The sequence below is a fragment of the Carettochelys insculpta genome, chromosome 20 (assembly GCF_033958435.1).
Source record: "Carettochelys insculpta isolate YL-2023 chromosome 20, ASM3395843v1, whole genome shotgun sequence".
NCBI classification, from domain to species: Eukaryota; Metazoa; Chordata; order Testudines; family Carettochelyidae; genus Carettochelys; species Carettochelys insculpta.
Window position 1 is genome coordinate 18816212 of NC_134156.1, and position 26608 is coordinate 18842819.

At 41.7% G+C, this 26608-nt stretch overlaps 1 protein-coding gene across 6 annotated transcripts in view; it reads left to right on the forward strand.

The window, feature by feature from the left end:
- Positions 1-26608, forward strand: part of HELZ (helicase with zinc finger) — a 207137-nt gene that overhangs the window by 119063 nt on the left and 61466 nt on the right. For all 6 annotated transcript variants that reach the window (XM_075014565.1, XM_075014569.1, XM_075014570.1 and 3 more), the window contains exons 16-20: positions 1159-1337; positions 3049-3167; positions 8207-8352; positions 13271-13418; positions 24568-24751. In XM_075014565.1, the coding sequence (XP_074870666.1) occupies positions 1159-1337; positions 3049-3167; positions 8207-8352; positions 13271-13418; positions 24568-24751 (776 nt within the window). The remainder of the gene's footprint in view (positions 1-1158; positions 1338-3048; positions 3168-8206; positions 8353-13270; positions 13419-24567; positions 24752-26608) is intronic.

Sequence of the window (26608 nt, forward strand, 5' to 3'; positions counted from 1 at the left end):
AGAATCCTTCCCATTAAATAAAGGGAAGAAGGATTCTTTCGAATATGGGGTTTACTTTTGAAAGAGCTGTGTCTACACTGGTTTTCTTCTTTTGAAAGAAGCTCTTTTGAAATTAGAATATGCAAATGAGGTGCCAATATGCAAACATGCACCTCATTCGCATTTTCAATTTCCCTCATTTGCATGCCTCTTTTGAAAGAGGAGTGCAAGTGTAGATGAGCCCTAAATGTTTTGAGATGACATTTCTGTTCTGTATCTTTGACGGTGTGCAGATTATTAAAGTTTAGTTAAGGAAAATCCCGACTTCTAGTACTAGAACCCTCCCCCACATTTTATCGCCCTATATCTAGTATATGTTTATCATGGTCCCTCACAATAAAACAATTTGCTTCTTAGAGCTTACATGAATGTCAATAAGTTAAAAAAAAAAAAAAAAAAAAATGGGGGGGTAGCATTCAAACGGTGTCCTTTCACATACCTTTTAAGGCCCTGAACCTGTAGTTAACTCTCAGATTGAATTATTGCCATATACTTTTCCAGATGCAAGATTAGGATCCAAGAGGTATTTCAGTGGATCAGATCAGTGCTTTTTTGGTGCCAGTACTTGCCAGTACTGACTACCGGTACCTCAGTAGCCCCAGCTGCAGGTTTGGCTGGCGAGTGGGGGCAGGCTCCATTTTCTTTCTTTTTTTTTTTTTCCTTTTTTGTCTTTTGTCTTTTTCTTTTCTTTTTCTTAAAAAAAGCACTGCATAAAATAGTCCCAAAATATTAATAAATTGAGTTTTAAAGAGAATGAAAGTTAAGAGCATGACAGTCAAATCAGGCTTAATAAAGGTCAGAGGCTAACTATTTGATTTGGGTATTGACTGCTTAATTAAGAATCAAGTAGTTGTCCATACAGTGTATGCATAGATATTTGTTACTTATCCTAATTGTTTAACTAACTTCAATATTTTCTGTTGAACTGAGTCCAATATCTGTGTATATCTAACAATATAAGGGACTCAGCTTCAATCTGTAGGCTTTTATACTGTGGCAAGATTTAAATTCCAAAAGAAAGGGTTATATTTAATAGAAAACAGAATCTTAGCTTGTGATATGTTAAGATGTCTTTATGTTTAAGTGCTATAGAAAATGAGTCCCTCTCTTCTTTTCTAGGGTATATTTCAGAAATCGCTGGGTAAAGACTGTCCACCCTGTTGTGCATCAATACTGTTTGATTTCAAGCACACATTCCACCTTTCAGATGCCACAGAAAGAAGATATTCTTAGGCAACGAGTAGTAGTTGTTACTTTGAATACTTCACAGTATCTATGTCAACTGGATCTTGAACCTGGTGAGAAGAGTTCAAACATGAAATATCTTTAAAATAGATTCGTGAAGTAGTCTCCTTCATTTTTTGCCAGTGCCAGTCAAAGTTGCTCTTATGTCTTTCTCAGTCTCTGCTGTAAATGATCCCTCTTGATAGTCTTGTTGGTTTTCCCTTTTGGATCCAGAAACAAGAAGGAAAATAGGAATATTTGGAATTAGTGAATATTAGTGATGCTAAATGTTACAATCAGAATTTATTGGTATTCAGATTAGCCTCATTTAGAATTTTTTTTAAAAGTGGGGATCTTTTTTTAAAAAAATGAAAGCTTTAATGAACCCCCCCCCCAGGGTTATGCATTATCTAGAAATGAACCAGCATAGAGACAATAGGCATACCGATATTTTATTTCTCTTTCTTTTTTTTTTTTTTTGTCAAACTTGGTTTCACTGGAAACTATTTGACCATTTCTACCATGCTCGCTCCAGGCCCTGATCCAGCAAAACACTAAGGTGCTTTGCTGAAGAGGAACAGATTTATGCGTATGTTATATATTTTCTTGAATCAGAGCATTTGGGATGGTGGTAGTAGGGTAGCTTTCTTTTCCACATACAGCACATATTTTCTTATCTTTATCAGATAATTTATTTTTCAAAACACCCACAGATCATTCGGTACTTTTTGTAGATTGTTTAGCCATGCAGACTCCCTGACTGCCCCCTTTCCCTCCTCCCTCCTTTGCATTCATGTGTACACACATTATATTAAAAAGAGATTAATTTGTTATTTCTAGATGGTTATTTGATTTGAAATAACCTAGACTATTTCACTGAGGTAAAGGCTGCCCATCACTTCCCTTGATCCACAAATAAATTTCATATGACATTTCGAGAATGTCTAATCTCTTTAAAGACATTTTTAAGATTAACTCCTTGTGGCTGGACATGCTGCTGTAAAGAAGGTTAAAGTTTAAATCATTATATTTTTTTTCAAGATTTTAGAGTTGACTATGATCTATAGATTATGTATTAATTATATTAAAAATTTCCAGTTCTTACTTGGAGGGTTGACAGGTTCTTTTCCCAAAATCAGGCTCAGTATTACTTAAATCTTCTTCACCCTCCTGGTTTTCCCTCATGAACTTCCACTTTCCATGGAGTCCCATTCCAGGAAAGCTCTTTAGTGTGTATATAACTTTAAGAACACTTATAGTGCCACTAAAGTCAAAGGGACTACACACATATATTTAAAGCCTAGCATGGGTTGAAGTGCTTTGCTTGGTCAGTGTCTTAATGCCTCCAAGAATACACGGACTTGGCACTGTGTGTGAAAAGTTAACAGATCTGGTCTGCATCAGACCTGGTAGGGAAACAAATTCCAGAGTTAAAAAATCTATTTGGAGGACACCCTGCCAGTGATCTCCTCTTGTTGGTATCAAGGAAGCTGCAGATTGAGCATCTCCACAGATATAAAGTCTGGCAGGGGATAGAGGTGTTCCCTCAGGCGAAAGCTAAAATAATTGTCTGACTCAGTTGGCCACCATTTTCCATCTGATCTGCTGTGTTATTGTTGTGGATGGTTTTCAGCACTTAGTAGGCATTCGTTTACATATGGATGTGTGGATAGTTTCCATTGGTGAATATCAAAATGTAAAGCTCTAGATAGTTTACCACATTGTCATCACTGTTTTTAATCATATATGCAATTTCATTTATTTGCCAACTTCTCTATTTTACAGGTTTTTTCACGCATATTCTGTTAGATGAAGCTGCACAGGCCATGGAGTGTGAGACGATCATGCCTCTAGCATTAGCTAATAAAAACACAAGAATCGTATTGGCTGGAGACCATATGCAAGTAAGAGCCTCAGGACCTTTTAATAGCAAGATTGCTCTATATTTCTCTCAGAAAATGTATTAAATGTATCCATCTGTTTAAGGTACTTATCTGGCCCCATTACCATGGTAGCCTCACAGTCTCTAATATATTTATCCTCATACCACATTGTGGAATGGGGAAGTGGTGTATTTTATATATGGGAAACAGAAGCACAGTTAGGCTAAGTGGGTTGCTTAAGGTCACACAGGTAAATGTGTAGAGGACAAGGAATTTGAATTCAGCTCCACTGAGACCTAAGCTAGTGCTGAAACCATTGGAACAGTTCTTTCTTTTATAAACTCTGCACATTTAAAATACATGGTTCTTCAGCCTAATGAGGTGGCTAGGTAAGTATAATCACCCCACATTATACATGTCACAAAGAAGTAAGGTAGCTTGCCTAAGGCCACCCACTGAGTCCATGGCAGAATCAGCATAAGAATTCCTTCTGACCACTGGCCCACACAATCGCAAAGGTTGTGTCTACACTATGAGATAAATTTGAATTTATTTATATCAGTATTCTAATTTTGGAATTTATATGTTCAATGTTGACCATTCTCACTTCACACCTTGCTCCCCACAAAGTCAAGTCATTGCTGCCCCACATACGTTGGCTAACTTTGACTTGCAGTAGTGCATTGTGGAAGCTATCCCACAGTTCCCTCATCCCCGTAGCATTCTGAGTATGCTCGCTGGTCTTGACGTCATCTTCCCCCATTGCATTTTCATCATTCCACTACTGATCCATTGGAAGTAATGCAGACACTCAAAGTTAGAAGAAAGAATTTTTCGTTTCCCCATACGTTACATTGCTAACATGGGTGCAGTGGCTATATTCTCAACTGATTATCCATCCCACCTCCCATCATTGCCGGAATGTGATTCCTGAAAATAATGTGGTGGCCCAGAATGTTTCTTGTTACACTGAGAAGAATATAGGAGGAAAGAATTTTTGGTTTCCCCCTACACTATATTACCAACATGGGTGCATCGACTGTTTTCTGAACTGGCCATCCATCCCACCTTCCTTCATCACAGAAAAAAAGAATTGTTGGTTTTCCCCTGGTGGCAGCAAGTCCAGGTATGGGTCAAGGCAGGGTGTAGCTGGATGTCCAGTTGAGCTGTTACTTCCCCATGGTGGCAGCAAAGCCCCCACTACCTTAATCACTTGGGGAAACTTCCCCACAGCAGCAGCAAAGCGTGCTGTTTTGTAACTGCTGGGGGAGACTTCCCCATGGCAGCAGCAAACACCCCGTATCTTGACCCCCAGGGGAGACTTCCCCATGGCAGCAGCAAAGTCCCCAGCATCTTAACCACTGGGGAAGACTTCCCCATGGTGGCAGCAAAGCCCTATCTTTCCCATGCGACTGGTAGTATTGCCAGCACCGAACAGCAGGCAAATCCTTTCATTGGGTTGGGTTGGGGGCTACCCACGTGTTGTGCGTGCTCACAGGAAAGACCCAGACTGTTTGGCGCCTGTGGGGCAGGGAAGGGGGTTTGCACACAAATGTAAACCGCTGAGAAGAAGTTTCTTGGCATGTTATGAAAACATGACCCCCCAGCACAGCCTTGTTGATAAGTGATACGGCAGGGCAGGGGCTGGCGCCAGGCAATGCAGGAAAAAACTAAGAGTACAGAGAGTTGGGAATTCCCTGCAGGGGCTATTTGAATGGGTAGATGCACGCACCCTGCTAACAGCATGGAAAGAAAGAAGCCATTACTCAGACTGTCAGAAACTAACATGAGCCCACAGCTAAACGCTTGCTGCTCCCACTTGGAAAATCAGGCTCTTCCTGTTACTGGAGAGCAGCGGCCAGAGCATAGCAGCGAGAGGGGCTTTCTGGGCTACATACAGGACACATCTGAAGGCTAGTAAATTTGATTTTAAGACATGGTGCTTCCACATTGGCCTTCTATCGAACTTCTGAATTCGAGCTTGATGCTATACCTGTCAGGTACCTGCGATTTTGTGATCTCGAGATTAGTGTGCCCAAAATAGAGCTGATGGTCTTTACAGTGAAGACAGTCATGTGGTAAAATCAAGCTAACTGAATTAAATTTGAATTTACCTTGTAGTGTAGATGCAGCCAAAGAGCAGTGAAGGAAAGCAGACACCACATTACATTTTAGGAAGAGGCTCTAAACAGGCAGTAAATAGAAACTTGAAAATATCATTTATGTTTCTCCTTTGTGCCACCATATTGTGCTGAGAAATTGAGACTCTCAAATACTGATGATGGCATGCTGTTCTGCTGCCTGTAGGCCTGTGAGGGGCAACCAAGGCCAGTGAGTGGGCCACAGGAGTGGCCCTTCATCATCTCTGCGGGCTGCAAGATTGAAATCAGACGTGTGCTAGCCATGACCCCAAGAATAAGATTAAATAGATTGAACTTGATTCACTTTCTGTATCCTGACTTTTCAACACAAAGGCTACATCTACACTAGACAAAAACTTCAAAATGGCCATGCAAATGGCCATTTCGAAGTTTACTAACGCAGCGCTGAAATACATATTCATCGCCTTATTAGCATGCGGGCGGCCATGGCACTTCGAAATTGGCGCAGCTCGTCCAGATGGGGCTCCTTTTCAAAAGGACCCCGCCTACTTGAAAGTCCCCTTATTCCAATGAGCAGATAGGAATAAGGGGACTTCGAAGAAGCCAAGGTCCTTTCGAAAAGGAGCCCCGTCTGGACGAGCCGCACAGCGGCTAGCCTTGTCAATTTTGAAGTGCTGCGGCTGCCGCATGCTAATGAGGTGCTGAATGTGTATTTCAGCGCTTCATAAGTAAACTTCGAAATGGCCATTTGCATGACCATTTCAAAGTTTTTGGCTAGTGTAGGCACGGGCAAAGTGATCTGTCTTTGGTGCAAATTAAATTGCCTGCAAAAGTAGCACGAAGTAGGAGAGGAAACGCATGGTTCTTGCAAGGTGTGTGAAATCAACATGCACCTCACACATGCCCTTGCTTTAACTGTGAAACTTTTCATTTTGCCAGGGGCTGCTTGAGCCTCCCCTCCACTGCAGGCTCTGCCCCAACTCCACCCTTTCCCTCAAAGCCCAGCCTGGCCTCTTCCTTGCCTCCTCCCCCTTCTCCTCTCTTCCAGCATTTTGGAGCTCTGTGAATTGGTTGGTTTTACATCCCATCCTTGCTTCTCCCCATCTCTTTCCCACAGCTTGAATGCCACAAATCAGCTGTTTTACGGTGTTCAAGCTCTGGGAGTGAGCAGGCAGAGTGGGGAAGGGGCATGAATCAGCTGATTCACAGTGCTACAAAGTTCTGACAGGGAGGGGGAGGAGTAGGTAGTGGCAAGGGGGAAGGGGCCGAGGGAGGTTGTATGGGCAGCACATAGAACCACAATGGGTCTCATGTAGTGTGTGGGCTGCTTGTTGCCCTCCACTGTTGTAGGCCAAAGTGAGTGAACTATGAGTAGGAGCAGCAATATTGGCTTTGTTGGTTTATGTTAGACTTTTATGATGACTTTTACAGACACACTGTGAGTGTCTGCTACATCTTACATACAGGGTTAACATTGAAATTAAATTTTAGTGAGGGTGCATCTTCTTCCTTGGCACTTCCACAGTGCATGTCATGTCATGTCGTGTCATATGCTTACAGCTCCTCTAATCCTTGCATGTATTACTACCCCGTCGGGCCTGCAGGGCCTGCAGACCTGATAAAGGGCCAATGGAGCATTTTTTGCTCCAAGAGTAATCCTTAGCTCTCATATAGCGCTGCTCAGCCACAGATCTCAAAACATTTTACAAAGAAGGTCATTATCATTGTTCCAACCCACGTGCAAGATAGGGGAAACTGAGCGAGAGGGAGGGAAGTGAATTTCAGCCACTGCTTTGCTGGGTGTCAGGAGTTCAATCCAGGTGTCTGGAGTCCAACCGTAGTACCCCATTAGTCACACCACATCCTCTATTGTATCCTACCACTTCTCTGTAAAAAGCTGTTTTCTGGAGTAAAATAGCTTGGCTGTTTTCATTTTTTAAAGTGATTTCTCTCTGCAGTGTTCACATTTCTAAAGTTAAAAGTGAGTTGCCATTTAAAAAATAAATGTAGCACCCCAAATCATTAATATAGCAGAATATATATGTAGGCTTAACGTTTCCCAGCATATCTTTCACAAGGTTTTAAAATCAGTTGTATATTTCATTACATCTCTAACCTGAAATACTGTGTTACGCATTTTCTTGCTGCAGCAAATTATATGACTCGCCACTACAGCAGTGTAAGGGTATGGTAGGCATTAGGTGGGCATACAGTTCACCAGGGCATCTGAGTTCCATTTGCAGATCTCCCAGTTAAACCAGTAAGAGATCTTCAAATTAAAGGTATTTGAGAATCACAAAACAGTAATTTGCGAGGTATATATCTCCTTCCATTGTTTCAGATGGTCAGTGATGTCTGTAAACTGGAGAAGTGAAACATAGATAAAGACAGGTTGGTATGCCAGTGTGCAAGCCAGCGTTTTTTCTTCCTTTCATCTTTACATAGTAACAAAATAGTAACAGAAAGGAAGCCGTGCTAGTCTATACACTATCAAAACAAAAAGCAGTCAAGTAGCACTTTAAAGACTAACAAAATAATTTATTAGGTGAGCTTTCGTGGGACAGACCCACTTCTTCAGACCATGCTGTTCTGGTCTGGCTATGGTCTGAAGACGTGGGTCTGTCCCACGAAAGCTCACCGAATAAATTATTTTGTTAGTCTTTAAAGTGCTACTTGACTGCTTTTTGTTTTAATAGTAACGAAATAGTTTGCTGTACATCTAAGATCATATTTTTGTGTCGGTCTTTGTAGCAGAAAAGTGTTTCTATGTAGTTTTTGTAACTAGCCTCAGATCGAAATTACGGACATATATCTTCTTAATACTACTGAAGCAGGTTTGTAACATATAATTGCTTACAAGTCATCCTTCAGCTGATGTGGAATTTTTCTTTTAGGAGCACAAAAATCAAAGTCTGTATATTTAGTTACATTTTCTTTGTATGTGTGTGTCTATTACAGCTCAGTCCTTTTGTCTACAGCGAATTTGCCAGGGAGAGAAATCTTCATGTTTCTTTACTTGATCGGCTCTATGAGCACTACCCTGCAGAATTTCCGTGCAGGATCTTGCTGTGTGAGAACTATCGCTCCCATGAAGCTATCATCAAGTAGGTGTGAACTTTTTCACTGTATCACACTTTTTTCTGATTGGTGTGAGTGAACCTTGAAAGGCAAAACAACCTTGTCATTTTAGTGCCACGGGTAGTTGAAAGAGAGAGAGAGAAGTAACTACAACTTGCATATTCATCGAAAAATCATAGCAGTTTTGCATTTTAAAAGTTAATTGGTAAGATTATTTTTACACTTAAATAACAAGGCAAGAAGGTTATTTTTTGTTTAAAAAAAAGTTCTGAAGCTAGCTGAAGAGAGCAAAAATTAGGGTATATTTTGACACTCATTATGGAACTGTTATTCAGGGAGAGATTCCTTGATTCCATGTCTTTCCTACTCTGGCTTAAATTAGTTAACCTTCCCTGAATATGCTCAGTACGTTCCTCAGTGTCTTTTTCAAAGGCCATGGCTAATTTGTGATTCTGTTCTTCAGAAGCAGGGAGGTTCAGGTGGCCAGAGGTTGCTGAAAAAAATACTATTATAGCCATTCCAGCCTCTCAAATAGGAAATAACCTCTGGACCTGCAGAACCTGGCCCTTTAAAAAATACTGCAGTAATAGCCTGTGATACTGAGGAACATTTTTAAAACTTATAGTAGTTGAGACCACTAACATAGTACTTGGTGGAATTGAAATTAATTAGCTTTCAACACAGTTCATAGTCTGCAATTCTTTTATTAGCTTCCAAAATTTAGACAGCATCAGAATAATTTCAGAGCACTGATATTTTTTTTCTTTTTGGGGGAAAAAGTAAGTTGTCTGCAACATACAGGTCATACATACGTGTTCCTATAAGTACAGAAAAGGAAAAAGGTCAAATATTATTCTTGCCACTTTGCTAATGTTCTTTTCTATTAGCTTTTTTAAGACACACTAATTAGTTGTTTGTTATTTTTAAGCTAGGATAAATTAATGGCTGCTAATATAATGAATTCATCCATGAGCTATGCTAAAAAGAATCAGTACAGTCATGGAGAAAAATGTTAAGTTTAAATCCTTGCTCAGATGTTTAGTGAAGAATATTATGTTGCTATCCAGTCGTGTTAATTAGGCTATCATACACTGTATTTATGGCAAAAAGGAGAAAAATGTGTTATGGAATCAAGATTACAAGAGTAACGTATTTTGCTGAATAGTTTATCATAAAGGCCTCTTTCATTTAGATGTAAACGGGCATGACAGATTCAACTGTGGTTTAGTCTCAGGTAAATTTGTAGAAATTATACCTCAGAGAAAGGCTAATAGGACTCAGACGGATAAAGATTCTTTCCAACTGAGGTTGTAGATGGCATATAGATACATTCACTTAGGGTGGTCTAGTGTAATGCAGGCCTGGTTGATAGTGACCAAAAGTTGTGATCTAGTGGGGATTTGATGACATATGTCAAATATGAGTTTTTAAAGTTTCTAGTGGACAGTTGTCTACATCTCCATCCAAAACCAGAATTACAATAATTAGCAGGATTCAAGGATGAGGGGGATCACAAAGACTGAGCTATATCCACTGTCTTCTAGAGGGGGTAACTCAGTGTCCAAGTTGAGACTGACGAGTGAGACAATGTTGAGAAACTTGCATGTTTTTTGTCTTGTTTGTACAATGCCTAGCACAGTGGGGTTCTGGACCATGACTAGGGCTCCTAAGGGCTATAGTAATACAAATGTTAAATAAATAATAAAACCTATACCTGTTCTTTAAGTAAAGTCAGGGATACAGGGTTGCAAGAATGAATGTTTTCATGTTCTCGCAGGGACATAAGGTTGCAGCTGATATCATATGGGGTAGCCGTACCAGTCTGTAGCTTCACAAATAACAAGCAGTCTCATGGCACAAGAGGCAAACAAATTTATTAGGTTATAAGACTGTACATCCTATTTTCTTCTCATTTTCTACTTACTCCTGAGGGGATTCTGTGCCAAAAATGAAAAATTATGTAGAACATTTTAAAATTCTCTAAAATGCTTCCAATTTTATTTGTCAGTAAATCAATGTGGCTTCAGCATGGCTGTGGGGAACACAGGCCACTGGCTGCATTGAAATGGGAGCTCATCCCAAAACCCCCACTTCCCCAGGTACAGGGATTCAGCAACAAGACCCTGACACGGTGCAAGGACTGGGCCTCCACCTGCCCCTGAAACACGCTGAGGTCTTGCCCCACTGTTCCAGGCACACCAGGTGTGGGTGGGCAGGCTCATCCCAGCAGGATCTAATCTGGATGGATCCAGATGTGGGGTGACAGATTTCTTTGTGGGGTCATATCGGTGTGGATCTCGATGCTTAGGAGCATGTTAGGAAGTTCCAGGTGCAGGAATAATGGGACTCTGCAGGGGATCCAGGTGAAGGTGGTTGGGGCTGAGTAAGAGCTGGTGTCTGACTGTGGGGAGATGTGGCTCGGTGGGGAGGTCTGAGTTTAGGGGGCTTAATGAGAAGGGTACAGATGCTGGCGGGGTGGGAGTCTGGGTGCAGCTGGTTGGGGATAAGTGGGGGGTCTGCATGTGGGGGGGGCTTCAACAGAGTTGTCCAGGGCTCATCCAGGTGAAGGTTCAGTGGGCTCCCTTAATGGGGGAAACCAGCTGCTGCTGCGGGATGCCACATGCTGAACTCATGCTTCACATTGTGATTCCGTTATCCCATTTTCTTCCTCATCTCACCCCCCCCCCCCATTCACTCCTGTGGTCCCCTGCCCTTTTCCACCCTCTTCCTTCCCCACTGCCTCTTCCCATCATCCTTCACTCCCCCCACGCCCACGGCTAGCACTCACTGCTTCATAGAAAACTGGAAGGCTCCCAGTACACAGAAAGGGAGCACAACTGACACTAAGATGCTGCAAGCAGTATTCAGCTGCAGAGTCAGTGAGGCCAAGACGTGGTTTCCTTCAGTAGGGCAGCTCTTTGCCAGCAGAAATGAGGTGGGAGCAGTAACACTGTGTGCTCACCATGCCTTGTCTCTGTTGTTGGGGCAATGCCCATTCGTGTCCCCATGCTCCCCCTCTCATTTTCCGCAGCAAAACACAGGCATTCTGCCAAGGTGGAGTGGTGGGGGGGGAGGGGGGGGCTGTAGCTGTGTGATCCTGCAGAATTCACCTCACTATAGCCGTGTCTACACGTGCACACTTCTTCGAAGTAGCGGCACTAACTTGGAAATAGCGCCCGTCACGGCTACACGCATCGGGCGCTATTTCGAAGTTAACTTCGACGTTAGGCGGCGAGACGTCGAAGTCGCTATCCTCATCAGGAGATGGGTTTAGCACCCTACTTCAACGTTCAATGTCGAAGTAGGGACCGTGTAGTCATTGCGCGTCCCGCAACTTCGAAATAGTGGGGTCCGCCATGGCGGCCATCAGCTGAGGGGTTGAGAGACGCTCTCTCTCCAGCCCCTGTGGGGCTCTGTGGTCACCGTGGGCAGCAGCCCTTAGCCCAGGGCTTCTGGCTGCTGCTGCGGCAGCTGGGGATCCATGCTGCAGGCACAGGGTCTGCAACCAGTTGTCGGCTCTGTGGATCTTGTGTTGTTTAGTGCAACTGTGTCTGGGAGGGGCCCTTTAAGGGAGCGGCTTGCTGTTGAGTCCACCCTGTGACCCTGTCTGCAGCTATGCCTGGCACCCTTATTTCGAGGTGTCCTACTTTGGCGTGTAGACGTTCCCTCGCAGCGCCTATTCCGATGTGGTGCTGCGCAACGTTGAAGTTGAACATCGACGTTGCTAGCCCTGGACGACGTGTAGATGTTATTCATCGAAATAGCCTATAAGCTATTTTGATGTAGGCTTCACGTGTAGACGTAGCCTATGTGGCTACATTTAATAAGCAGTGTGCCAGGGTTTCCCCTAAAATAAAACTTCCCAGTGAGTTTTTTTTTTCTTTTTTCACTGCAAAAGTCTCCAAGGTTTCTTTGGTAGCCTATACGGGTCCCTTGTGTCTTCTGTTTCCCTCCTACAGTGTGTGGTTTTCTTTGTCTGATACAGGAAGACAAAGAACATTGCTGAGCATAGCTGCAAAATGACTGGCCAGTGAAGTTCAGTACACATCCATAAAGGGCACACAAATGGGGCTTATGCGTACGGGTAGTTCCTTTCTCTAGTCTTCGTCCCCTGGCTCCTTACCTCTGTCTCCTGGTCCAGCCAGTCCCAGTCCAACTTCCCAACACTCCAGTCTACTTGCCTTCTGCCCCCAGGTCCAGCTATTGTCCCCTCTCCTTTTAGGTCTGGCAGCTCCCTTCTCTTGGATGGCACCTGGGTGTCAGCAAGGAGTGCACTGCTTTCACATTTCATGACTAGCATCACATTGACTTGTAACAGCAGTTGCGGGGAAAGCCCTGCTTAACCGCTGCAGCCCCAGGCTGGAGCATGCCCAGTGCAGACAAAATCTTCAGAGCGTTTGTCACCATTTGCTAACAACTCTTTACTAAACATTTGCAAATGGAGGTTTTTCAAAGGGTCGCAACTTGACCAGATTTGGGCAGTTTTTGATGGGAGCAGCCAAAGTGCTCTGGTGTCACACCAAAGTGATATTTCTGTCCAATTTCAAGTCTTTGCTCAAAAGCATGGAGGGCTAGAGTGTCTAATTTTAATAACTGTAAGAATTTTAACATGAGCTAAAGAACATATTTTGAAATGGCTGAAACATCTGTGAGGCAGCTCAGTCTGATGCAGATATCTACCACAGAGAGTTTCAGTCTGAATGGTTAGAATTTGGCATCAGAAAATAGGGTCTTACAGTGGGAAGTGTTAGGCAAACATTAGTGGTACAACCAGCACTGCCTGTCACGTGGAAACAACACGAAAGAGAAATCAGTGGGACTGAATGAGTAAGAATTAAGGGTTTTGTTTCAGTATCAAATATTATGTTTGATGTCATATTTGTCAGTGGGCTGCAGGATCAAATGTAAATTCCACGTTTTATGCTGTGTTTTGCCTCATTGCAGTTACACATCTGACCTTTTCTATGAAGGCAAATTGATGGCAAGTGGAAAGCAGCCAGCACACAAAGATTTCTACCCTTTGACTTTTTTCACAGCTCGTGGAGAAGATGTGCAGGAGAAAAACAGTACAGCTTTCTACAACAATGCAGAGGTAGCTCTTATTTGGATTTACCTTTCCTTGCTTTCTCAAAAGTCTGAATTCCTTGTACACTTCAGCATTTTATATGCCACAATATCTGTTATCAAGCTGCATATTTTCAGAGGTTTTTTTGAAAGACTTTCCTATTGAATGTTGTATGTTGTGGTAGCTGTGTTAGTCTTAGGACAGTGTTTGTTAAACGTTTTGAGTCCATGGAACACGAAACAATAATATTTTTTTATGTAGAACACCTGTGAAAATTTACTTCAAAAATTGTTCTGAGACCAAGAACAAAAACAAAAACAAAAACCAGCCCCGCCCCCCAAAATAAAAAACCCAAACAAACAGCGACATATACAGCAAAAACAAAATGAAGTGATTTAATAAGGTATCATAGAAATGAAGAAGTAACATTGTTTATGGTTTCAGTAACAGAAAATATATACCATCAGTGTATTTTTCCAAACCCTGGTGGAACACCTGTGAGTTCTCAGAACACCAGTGTTTGAAGGAACATTGTTTGAGAAACACTGTCCTAAGATATTTGAGAGATAAGGTGTGATTAATATGTTCTATTGGACCAACTTTTGAAAGGTTCTCTCTCCTACCAATAAAAAATATTTCTTTTCCTACCTTGTGTTTGTGTTGGCTTTTGTGTTTGATGTAGGTAACCTATGCCATCTATCTCGGCCTTAATAGAACAGGTAGCATCTTGCACAGTGCTCCAGTCCTTCGAACTGCTCCATCTCTACAACTGCACGAACTTTTGTTTCACCTGCATGAGAAGCCTGTAGAATCATGGCCATAAATAGTAATCACTATTTCAATGGATTTAGCTTTTCTCTCTGAAGATTGGCTGCAAAGTACTTACAGTTTACTCAGGCCTGTTCATTTACTCAGAATTATTTGCCCAGTAGTTTCTATGACATAGTGATGGCTGAATCGTAGAACCTGAAAGAAATTCTTTTTACAATTTAAAATAAAGCTTGCAATTTTCAGACAGTTGTAGAATTATTTACTGTCTCTGCTTGCATGATCCACCTTTTTTCTTCACTCCCATGATTTCCTTGTGTTCCTGATCTTAACAATACTTGATCCCCTTTTAAAGGGGCATGTTTTGTGTGCATGACTGAGATGTTCAGTCTGGTTTATACAAATTGTTCCAGAAGATGATGATGATAACTCATATTATTTCCAAGCAGCAGCTCTCAAAGCACTTTGCAACACCCTCTGAAGCAAGAAAATATTATTATCTCTGAGGCCGTGAGAGGCTAAAAGACTTGTCCAGCACCATACAGGAGGTCTGTGACAGAGCAGGGACTTGGAACCTGAGTGCCTTAAGTTCTAAATGAGGGCCCTACCACTGGGTCATTTTTCCTCTCTAGCTAGAGATCAAAGGTCTTATGAAAGCCCACTGAATTCTCTGGGAAGAGTCCCAGTGATTTAAATAGTAACAGAGAGAAAGCTGTGCTAGTCTGTATACTATCAAAAACAAAAAAGCAGTAAAATAACACTTTAAAGACTGACAAAATAATTTATTAGGTGAGCTTTTGTGGGACAGACTCACTTCTTCAGACCATAGCCATACCAGAACAGACGCAATATTTAAGGCATAGGGAACCAAAAATAGTAATCAAGGTTGACAACTCAGAAAAAAAATTATCAAGGAAAGCAAATCAGAGAGTAGAGGGGCAGGGGGTGGGTGGGGGGAAGTCAAGAATTAGATTAAAGCCAAGTTTGCAAAAGAGCCTCTACAATGACCCAGAAAATTCACATCCTGGTTCAAACCACATGTTAATGTGTCAAATGTGAATATAAAAGAGAGTTCAGCAGCCTCTCTTTCCGAAGTAGTGTGAATATTCCTCTTCAGTAAGACGCAAACTCTCAAGTCATTAACAGAAGATGTCGGCTGACTAGTTTGTGGATCAGGAGTGTCTTTATGTCTGTTTTGTGCCCATTAACTCTTTGTCTAAGAGAGTTTGAAGTCTGTCCAATATACAAAGCATCTGGGCATTGTTGGCACATGATGGCATATATGATGTTAGTTGAGGAACATGAGAATGTGCCCGTGATTCTGTGACTAACCTGGTTGGGTCTAATGATGGTATCCCTAGAATAGGTATATGGACAGAGCTGACAGTGGGCTTTGTTGCAAGTAAAAGTCCCAGGACTGGTGTTCCTGCAGTATAGACTGTGGCTGTTGGTGAGAATCTTCTTAAGATTGGGAGGTTGTCTGTAGGAGAGAACAGGCCTGTCACCGAGGGCCTTCTGGAGTGTGGCATCCTGATTAAGGATAGGTTGTAGGTCTTTAATAATGCGTTGCAGTGGTTTGAGTTGGGGCTGTAGGTAATGACCAATGATGTTCTGTTCTTGGCTTTTTTGGGCCTGTTTTGGAGTAGTTGGTCTCTGGGTAATCGTCTGGCCCTGTCGATTTTGTTTTTTATTTCTGCTGGCGGGTAATTCAGGTTTATGAATATTTGGTAAAGATCTTGTAGTTCTTGGTCTCTGACAGTAGGATCAGAGCAAATGCGATTGTACCCTAAGGGTTTGACTGTAAACAATGGATCTAGTTATGTGTGCAGGATGGAAGGTAGAAGCACGTAGGTAAGTATAGTGATCAGTGGGTTTCCCGTACAGTGTGGTACCAATCAGGCCATCCTTGATTTATACTGTAGTGTCCAGGAAATGTATCTCTCATGTGGAGTAATCGAGGAATAAGTTGATGGTGGGGTGCACATAGTTAAAGTCTATGTGGAATTCTTCTAGAGTCTCTATACCATGGGTCCAAATCATAAAGATGTCATCAATGTATCTTAAGTAGAGGAGGGCTAAGAGGGGATGAGAGCTGAGGAATCGTTGTTCCAGGTCAGCTATAAATATATTAGCATATTGTGGGACCATGCGGGTGCCCATAGCAGTTCCACTAATCTGGAGGTATAAATTGTCCCCAGTTCGAAAATAATTGTGGATGAGAACAAAGGTACAGAGGTCAGACACCAGATTGGCTGTGGTGACATCAGGTGACATCAGGGTTTCCTGATCGCTTGTAATCCGTCTTGGTGTGGAATATTAGTGTACAGAGCCTCTACATCCATGGTGACAAGGATGGTGGTGTCAGGATCTTTTCCAATGTTTTGTAATTTCTTCAAGAAGTCAGTGGTACCTCGGAGATAGCTGGGAGTGTTGGTGGCACAGGGTTTGGTAAGAGAGTTGACATAACTGGACAGTCTGGTGGTAAGGGTGCCAATACCCGAAATGATAGGTCGTCCGGGATTCCCAGGTTTGTGGATTTTGGAAGTAAATAGAATAATCCAGGATGGGGCTCAGATGGTGTGTCTGAGTGAATAAGGTCCCGAGTGGCAGCAGGGAGTTCCTTAAGTAGTTGTTGTAATTTCTTTTGGAATTCCAAACTGGGATCAGAGGAGAGAGGTCTGTAAAATGTGGTGTTGGAGAGTTGTCTGGCTGCCTCCTGTTCATAGTGTGACTTATTCATGATGACAACAGCACCCCCTTTGTCAGCTGGTTTGATTATAGTGTCTGGGTTATTTTTGAGACTCTGGACAGCATAGCGTTCAGCATAACTGAGATTGTGTCTCATTTGGCATTGTTTGTGTATAATGTCAGTCTGAGCATGCTTGCAAAAGCATTGTACGTAGAAATCCAGACTTCCACTACGACTGTCAGGGGGAGTCCACACAGAGTTCTTCTTTTGGTGTTGGTAGGGGGGGTCGAGAGAGTCAGACTGTTGTTCATAGTTGTGTTGGAAGAATTCCTTTCCTCAACTAACATCAGATATGCCATCATGTGCCAACAATGCCCAGATGCTTTTTATATTGGACAGACTTCAAACTCTCTGAGACAAAAAGTTAATGGGCACAAAACAGACATAAAAACACTCCTGATCCACAAACCGGTCAGCTGGCATTTTAGTGGAGTGGGCCATTCTGTTAATGACTTAAGAGTTTGCATCTTACTGAAGAGGAATTTTCACACTACTTTGGAAAGAGAGGCTGCTGAAGTCTCTTTTATGTTCAAATTCAACACATTAACATGTGGTTTGAACTGGGATGCGAACTTCCTTGGTCATTATAGGGGCTCTTTTGCATAGTTGTCTTGATCTAATTCTTGAGTCCCCCCCACCGCCCCTCTACTCTCTGATTTGCTCACTTTGATCATTTTTTTTCTGATTCGTCAACCTTGATTACTATTTTTGGTTCTCTAGGCCTTAAATATTGAGTCTGTTCTGGTATGGCTATGATCTGAAGAAGTGGGTCTGTCCCATGAAAGCTCACCTAATAAATTATTTTGTTAGTCTTTAAAGTGCTACTTTACTGCTTTTTTGTTTCAATTTAAATAGAGGGATCAGGTCCTTAGTGAGCATGCTCAGATCGGATTTTTCAATTATCTATAACTGTGCATTAGCCAATCAGTATCTGCCATGTAATGGCTGTTCTCTAGAAGGGCTTTTATTTGCATACCCAGAGCCAAAACTCGTTCCTCTAACAGTGACTATTTTAAAATGTTCTTCCCCATAGAAACTATGGGATTCTCCTCTCCCACATGTATGGGAACTTGGCCTTGACCAAACCCCAAACCCTGACACTCACAAACTATGAACCCCTATTCAAACTTAGTTGTTTTAGGTTCTTTTCTGCTAAAAAGGGATTTCCTGAAATTCTTTAAAAAAACAAAATGACCCATTTCTTGAGAGTAACAATGGGAAAATACCAGCCCCAAAGGAAGTATTTTCCTAAATTTATGAGAAAGTGAAAATAGAGGGTTATAACTGATGTTGATTTGCAGTTTAGGAACACTGTTCATTACAAAGGGAGAACTATAATACAGTGAGGGGCAACTTAGACTAGCCAGTGGGCCATATGAATGGCCTGCCTTCATCTCAGTGAGCTGCAAGATTGTTGTAACCAGGATGGTCTCCCATGTTAGGGTAGTTTTGCTAACTGTGTCTGCATATCCAGTGTGTCAGTTGAACTATAGCAACATTTTGATTGGACGCAGAAGGAGCACATATTCTTACAGTCAAGGCTGCATGCAGTCAGCTCCCTACTCACTTCACATGGCCTTACTTTATATGCATGTCACTTTACTAATACAGGTAGGAAAAATCTATGCCGATAGAAACCTGCAAAATCTGGCAGCCCTTCACAGGTCAGTGGCGATGTCTTGTGTGCTAAACGCAGGACCTCGCTGGGGCTGCATGTGCCCCACATGCCATGTGTTGCCCATCACTGCTATAGTAGTTTCAATATATATCTATATGTTAACTTCGATGGGCAGTTTTTAGCATAGCTTTCCTCATTTGTTCTGGAGTCGTTTGTTAGTAAGAGATCTGCTGAAATAAGAGGCTCCTGATAGCATAGCTGAACAGTAACCACCAGTGACTTCAGGACATATCTCTGAACAAGGAAACTGAAGGCTACTGACTTCTCTCATTCATGTACTTGTGTCTCTTCTTCCTAAGTGAAAAAGGCTGTGAAAGATCTTGAAGTATCTTCATTGCTATGCAGTTCAGTCATTGAATGAAAATTGATTCATTAGCAGTCAGCAGGCAAGAATAAAGGACAAAAGCTGCTTAATACTGACAGTGAAAGCTCAAACAAAGAAGGAGCATTTATTACAGTTAGCTTTTGCTGATTAAAAAAAAACACATTTTTATTAGCACATGCAGTGTTACAAGGGTGTCTGCTGGCATTTTAGACTTGTCGAAGCTTATATTTATGAGAAGCATGCAAGTTTCAGAATTGAAAAATATACTTTGTTTTGACTGTTGGTTGTATTTGTAAGCATATATCCAGAAGCAGTGGGTTTTCAGAAGAATTTTACTTGATAGCTGAATAAACTGGCAAAGAAATTAGAATAGCTTTTATTCAAGTATGTTTTAACAACAGAACAGACATGTTAAGTTTCCTGAGAATTTAGGAATTCTGTGAATCTTGGAAGATTTGCGGTTAAAGTATTTTCACTGTCTGTTTACAAACCCTGCCTGAATACCACCAAAATATATTTACTGTGCTTCTAAAATCTGTAATGTTTAAAACAATCTATTCCTGACTATGGTAACAACTTTTATCCTCGCTGACTAGGCAGGAGGGTTCTGCTTTGTGTATTTGTCTGTTCATTTGTCAAGCAAATCAGAAGCTCAGAAGTAATGGTGTAACAGTACAGGTAACTTTGTTACGTGGCAATTAAAAAGCATGCAAATGTTGAGCGTGTTTACTGGAGGGTCACAAAGTAGGACGTTGCACACATGAGGAGCTCCTTGCACTCCTCCATTCCACCCAACCGGATCCTTGTACGACACCCTCCCATTCCCTTCTATTTCAAGGACTCTGCAATTTCTGCTTCCCTGCTCTAGAAACTCTGTGTGTCCTCCCCTCCCCATTTCCCCTCTCTGTCCCATGCAAGTGGGTCAGTGTACCTCAGGTCAAGCTTTCCCATTCTTCTCCCCAGTGCCAGGGGCTTTGTGGGCCCACCTACTTTCCCCTGACCCACGTTCTCATTTCTGTATTGGGGTGATGGCCAGAGCTGAACGGTTGGGTATTGTTATGATAGGAGGTGATGATGGCTGCTATCATCTGTTTTTGAGCTGCAGATAATTTATGGAGGAGATAGAAACAGCTGCTCAAATGCCACGCCCTCTGCATGTCCACCATTTCCCCTTCTTTTTTTCTAGTTTTTACCAAATGTGTCTGCCCTTTGATGTCCAGAAAGATCCCTGAAAATTTTGGAATTGATTTGATGTGGTGTTCCAAAGTTGTCCCGCCACAGCTTAACAAGCAGAGAAGTGCAGTAAAGTTGGGTTTAAAACCTCATTTCATTCAGCCAACAACCTAGTGTTAAATAGATTGTCTTTCCTCAACCAGAGCCGGTTTGAAATATGTCCATATTTTAACTTAATTGAGTAAAACATGGTTAGGTACCTGGTACTCACCCTCTAAACCTGGCCTTTCTCAGCCTGGCTCCCAGTTAACTTAATGCTTCGCACACAAAATGACAATGGAACATTCACTGCAGGTGATAGAAGCCAAGTCCTGAAGATTCACCTTTCTGTGTAAAGCATTATCGAATAGGTAAAACCAATTTTCTGTGAAAGTGTTACAAGTTGCTTTGACAAGATTTTGACTTTATTTGTACACAGATTATACAAACCTATTTGTATTGCACTTGTAATCTGTGAGGTTTGCATTCTGTGCTTACTACTCAAACTGCTAGTATGGAAAGTAATTGGTGCTCATCAAACATGTTAGAAAGTTTATGTGGGAAATGTACAAAATGGCTAAAGGAAGTGGGGAAAAACCTCCAATAAAATGAACACTTCGCTGTATAGCATTCATTGGTATAGTTTGGGTTGGAGATGTTCGGACCAGATGGGATCATTCTCTTTATCTAAACAAAGCAGCAGTGAAGTAGCACTTTAAAGACTAACAAAAGAATTTATTAGATGAACTTTCATTGGACAGACGAAATCTGAAGAGGTGGGTCTGTCCTACGAAAGCTCATCACCTAATAATTTATTTTGTTAGTCTCTAAAGTGCTACTTGACTGCCTTTTTGTTTTCATAGTATATAGACTAGCACGGCTTCCTCTCTGTCACTATTCAACATGCAAGGCACTCTCTTTATCTAGTCAGACTTAAGACATAATAAAGCCCATAAAACCTCACAGTAATCTGTCGCAGTTGTTAATTACCAGGACAACTAAATAAAACCTATGTTTTTATTGAAAAATATCAAAGGGCCATGTCCTCAGCTGGTGTAAATTAGTGTAGCATATATTAGTGGAGCTTTGCTAACTTATACCACCCTAGGACCAGGCCTGTAGTTTTTAGTTGCTGTGGTATATTTTTCACTAGGATAGTCCTGATCCTGCAAGATTTTTCCTTGTCATTTCTGTTCTGTAATCTCATGTAAGCGTGACTGCATTTTTTGGCATGTACCCATTACAACTCATATCAGTTTCAGTGTTCATCAGATATTTCTCCACAGGCAGCGAAAGTACCAGCCTACTGATTTGAAAGCTAATTAATATAAATAAGGAATTATTTTTAACAACTCCACTAAAAATAACTGGGTGGGTAACAAAGAGAATCTTGAATACTCGTAATTCTTACAGTCTGGGTCTACGCTTGCCCCCAGTTTCAAAGGTGGCATGGTAATCAGGGTGATGGGAGATTACTGATGAAGTGCTGCAGGGAATACGTAGCACTTCATTGGGCAAATTCTCCCCCGTGGCAACTACGAAGTGTCAGACTTCAAAGTGCCGGCATGTGTGTAGCCATGGGCACTTTGAAGTGCCTTTACTCCTCAAAGTTGGGGGGCAAGTGTATACAAGCCCATAGTTTTGATTCTGTTATAATGACATTAAGAGAATGGGCTTGAGGCACTACAGGAAACTCCATTGACCAGTTATCATACATAGGGTAGCTAGGTAAATGTTTATGGAATAAGAATGTAGATATTTAAAAAGGTTTCACAATGTTTTTTTTTTTTAGAAATATTTGCCACTGTGTCAGTATCTCCGTCCTGTGTGTGTCAGTAGTGGGCACTGTCTTTGGGATAATTTTGATAATGCGAAGTAGAACTGAGAACAGCTCTGTTCTGTGTTATCAAGATAGAAGATTCCTGGTTTTAAAAGCATTTTTTAGGTATGATCCCAATAGGGATGAATCTATCATGAGTTCACTTGGGCTACAGTTACGCTAGTGAGTTTTGCCAACAAAACCCTGGTTTTCTCAATCAAACTGCACACAAAATGTGTTTTGTTGACAATTTGTCAAGAAAACTTAGCACTTTTGTTGGCTGTATTCTGCCTCTCAGCCATGACGCATCATGCTGCTGTTAACAGATTCTGTTGACGAAAAGGCTGTGTGAGTGCTCTGGGGGGCCTTCTTTCCACAGACTGGACATCCAGAACAATCGGCAGCCCTGTCTGCTGTGCTTTCGGGTGCCTGTTCTGTTGAGCAGGAGGCCTGTCTGCTCTACTGACAGAGCCAAATGCTCTTCCAATTGTCTCTTGTGTGTGGCTGCACTTTGTTGAGAGAAATTTTGTTAGGAAATCTCTTTGACAATGACTTTTGTCGACTGATCGCTGTAGTGTAACTGTAGCCTTGGAGTGGTAGGTGGCCGGTGGCTCTGATGATCAGGCGCAGTTCCTAGTGCTTGACTATGTCTCATTGTTAATTTTCACAGCCCACCTTTTTACCCAGGCCTCCGTCTGATTAAGGGTGTGCAGGAAAGGCAGTAGACAGTAGAGCTCTGCATCTTAATGTGTCTGTTAATGAAGCTGTTGTAAGTAGGACTACTATTGACTTTAAAAGGTATCACCAGCACTCAGATTGTACATAGAGGTCAAAAGGTCAAGTTTCAGCACTCCACCTAGGAAAGGTTGCTGACTTCTGGTCTAGCACAATGGAATTCCAGTCTCTGAAGCCTCTAGCAGAGGGGTCAGCAACCTGAGGCTCCAGAGCCACGTGCGGCTCTTTAAGGAGTCATTTGTGGTTCCAGATGCTGCTGCCACTGACTTCTCTGGGTTAAGCCTGGGGATGCCAGTTTTGCAGGCTGGGCGATAAAGCTTGGGTATAGAAGGGCGGATATGGGGGAAGAGGGATGAGGCGGATAAAGCCTGGAGAAATGGGGGGCAGGTTTGGGGCTGAGAGGAGTAGAGCCTGGGAAAGGTGGGAGGGGGTGGAGGGTATTATGCAAAAATTGCTCCTTCCTGCTTAAGAGCCTATCCCCAGGCATGCGTAGCATTTCCTTGTCCTCATTTGCTCTCCAATCCAGGAGTGAAAGTAACTTAAACTTTCTAACTGTGTGTGTGCTGTTCTCAAAATAGGAGATGCAAAAAGTACAGTTTGATGTTATTTATTAAGGACTGTCTTGTACTCGCATGCATTGCGGCTCTTGAAGTATTAATTTTGTAACTGAATTTGCAAGAACGGCTCTTCTCGCCTTTTTGGTTGCAGACAGTTGCTCTAGCAGCTGCCACAATGCAAATAATAAGCAATAGTCATCTTCAGAAGTTCACCATTTTAAATTTTATTATGATGACTCCCCAGACCACTGGCATTTTTTATTTGAATTCTGAAAGCATTTCTCTTTTAAGGGCCTGATTCTGCTGAGTTTAAAATCTGGAAGAATTTTGCCACTTCTGGGATTTAGTTTTGTTGCCTCAGATTAGTAATAGTTAGTAAGAACATCTCCAATTCCGTTGCGTCCTCCACATGATAAAGTAGTTTCCTTTAGGTAAGGCTAATTTAGAAACATTTCCGTGAAACTTTACAAAGTGAAGGCACTAGCCTGCCTTTATAGCTCACCTGGTGATTCCCAGTGGTCCATGGATATTTGTTTATGTAGCCTGGCAGGTTACATGGTGCTAAAAAACAAGTATGGACAGTGTTTCCTAGGGTATTTCTGCTCCAAAAATGCACACCTGCTGTGGAACGAGAAAAGGATTTGTTTGCACTTTATTCATACACCCCCTGAAGTTCTCTGCTGGATTCTCCATTACCATCAGTCTTCGTCAGTGACATACAGTATGCTTTCCTCAGTTGAACTGATTGGTAGCAGAGGCACGTGTAGTCTTACGTGATACAGGAGCTTTCAGTGTATTTACTTATTTGTGTTTTGTTTTTGTTTAGATTTCAAAATGTTACATGAACAGAAAGTAAAATCTTAAAAGAAAAAGCAAAAAAAAATAACCCCCATAAAATACTTGTATTTTGCTAACACTAGGTATAGCTATGACCCAAGATCCTGATGCTCCAGAGTTTAGCATGAATCTGTCTGATTATTTTAGTAGTTATAGTTAAGCATATGCTTATGTGCTTTGCTGGATCAAGGTTTTAAAGAATACGTTTTCATAGCAAGCATTTGTCCTAATAGGAATTGTTTACGGTGTTCCCAGAATTATGACCACAAACACCACTGATATGGTTGTAAGCTATAGTGTTTTGAAGCATTATTAGGGAACAAAATAGGAGGTTTCTAAGATGTACTAAGTAGCTTCTATGTAACGTTATGCCTATAAAATCCTCTAAGATTTTAAAATTCCCCTTGTGTTTTTTTTATAAAGGAATGATATTGGACTGAACACAAAAAACCTCTTAAAAATATTTTTGACTGCGTTTTATGATTCTCTTTTTAAGGTATTTGAAGTAGTAGAACGTGTTGAAGAATTGAGAAGAAAGTGGCCAGTAGCTTGGGGAAAATTAGATGACGGCAGTATAGGAGTTGTAACACCATATGCTGATCAAGTGTTCCGAATTCGGGCAGAACTTCGAAAAAAGAGATTATCTGATGTCAGCGTAGAAAGAGTGCTAAATGTTCAGGGTAAGTAGCAGTTGTGTGTGTTAAGGATCTGCTAATAAAGATAAGAAAGTGAAATGTAGTCCTAATTTCTGTATGTGTCATTCTATGTAATTTTGTAATAAGTGATATTGGAGGGTTTTTACAATAAGCTTTTTAACTGTGATCCCCAGTTTCACACTTAAATTGTCTTTGGTTGTACTCTATAAGTAAAGTATGATAGTAATTGCAATTTGAACAAGTGAATATCGTATAGGAGAAGCTGGTCAAATAATCTTGACTAAGACTACGAAGAGCAGATGTAAAGTACATTAAACCCTCGAGATTTGTGCAACCAAATTGCGCATCTCAGGTTAACATGACTGCTGCCCCGGACAGAAAACCTGCTCAGTTTCCTGGCTCTGCAAGCAGAGAGGAGCTGGGAGTTGGTTCCCAGTTCCTAGCCACATGGGGGACCTGGGAAACTGACCTGGTCAGTTTCCCGGGTCTGGCAAGCAGGGGGCATATCGGAACCAAGCTGCCCCCTGGTTCCTGGCTCCCTGCCACTTTGGGAGCCAGAAAACTGACCAGTCCCGGCTCCCCTTGACTAGCACGAAAATTTGAGTTACATGGGGGTTGCAGAATGTACAGATGTTAGCGTGACAGGATCTCACTAGTACAGATGCTCATTGGATATTATTCTCTCATAGAATGCCCAAAGGTTTGTGAAATAAACCATTTTTCCAAATTAATGTTGCTTTTCGTGTAAATAGTGGCCGAAAAAAGCCCCTTACAATGTATTTCTTTATATAGCTCCAGCAGTGTGCTTGGCATTTTGCAAATAATTATGGAGACAAGACCCTTAAAGAAAGCATACTGCCTCACAAAGTTTGCAGTCCAAGGCCACAATTGTACAAAGGAGTCCACACCCTTGGACTCCTGTTCGCATAGGCTGTCACACTAGTACCCGTGTTGTTTGTGGGTAGGGGAGAGCAGGACAATATTCGTTTGCCAGATAATGTTTTAAATAGACAAGGAGCAGATGAATGTCGGCAGCATAGCAATTGGCAGGCTCAAATAGCTGAGCAGAACAGCATGGCTGTGTCTACACTAGCAAGTTCTTTCGAAATATTTTTTAAAGAAATGGCTCTTTTGAAATATCCAGGAGAGCATCTGCATGCACAAAGCGTTTTTTCAAAATTAAATTGAAAGAACATGGCGCTCCTTTTGAACGTACTGTTCCACTCCTGTTTCAGGAAGAGCACCTTCTTTCAAACGCTTCTTTTGAAAGAAAAAGTGTAGATACTCCATGGGCCCTTTTTTTTTTTCTTCCCAAAAGAGCAGTTCTGATGCCACCGTATTTTTTGATCCTTGGCCTGTTCTTTTGAAAGAGTGGGGGCTGTGTGGATGTTCTCTTTCAAAAGAACAGATCACTGTTTTCATCGGCTTTTTTGTGTGTGGACGTGTTCTTTCTAAAGAAGTCCTTCCGGAGGATTTCTTCCCAAAGGACTTCTTTCGAAAGATTGCTGTAGTGTAGACGTAGCTGAGATGCCTTATTAATTTCATATAGGTAGAAATTTGTATTGATGTCACTTCTGTGGCATTTTTATTTGCTAAACTGTGAAACGGAAATGGCTGAAACCATGTGCATTTCCCCCCTCCCCCGCAGAATAGCTTGATTTTTAGTGTAAATTGGTACTGTACCTAATACTGACAGAGCAAAAGCTTCACTGAGGAGTTCCGAACTTTAAAGAGTTCTTGAGTACTTAAAACTGTCATGGAAAACAAGGATCTTAAAAGGAGAAACTGGTCTTGCAGTGAAACTGTTTTTTATAATGCGTTTTAAAATGTTTAAACTTTTGTTATTCTTGCACAAATCTCTTTATGTGAAGAGTAACTAAC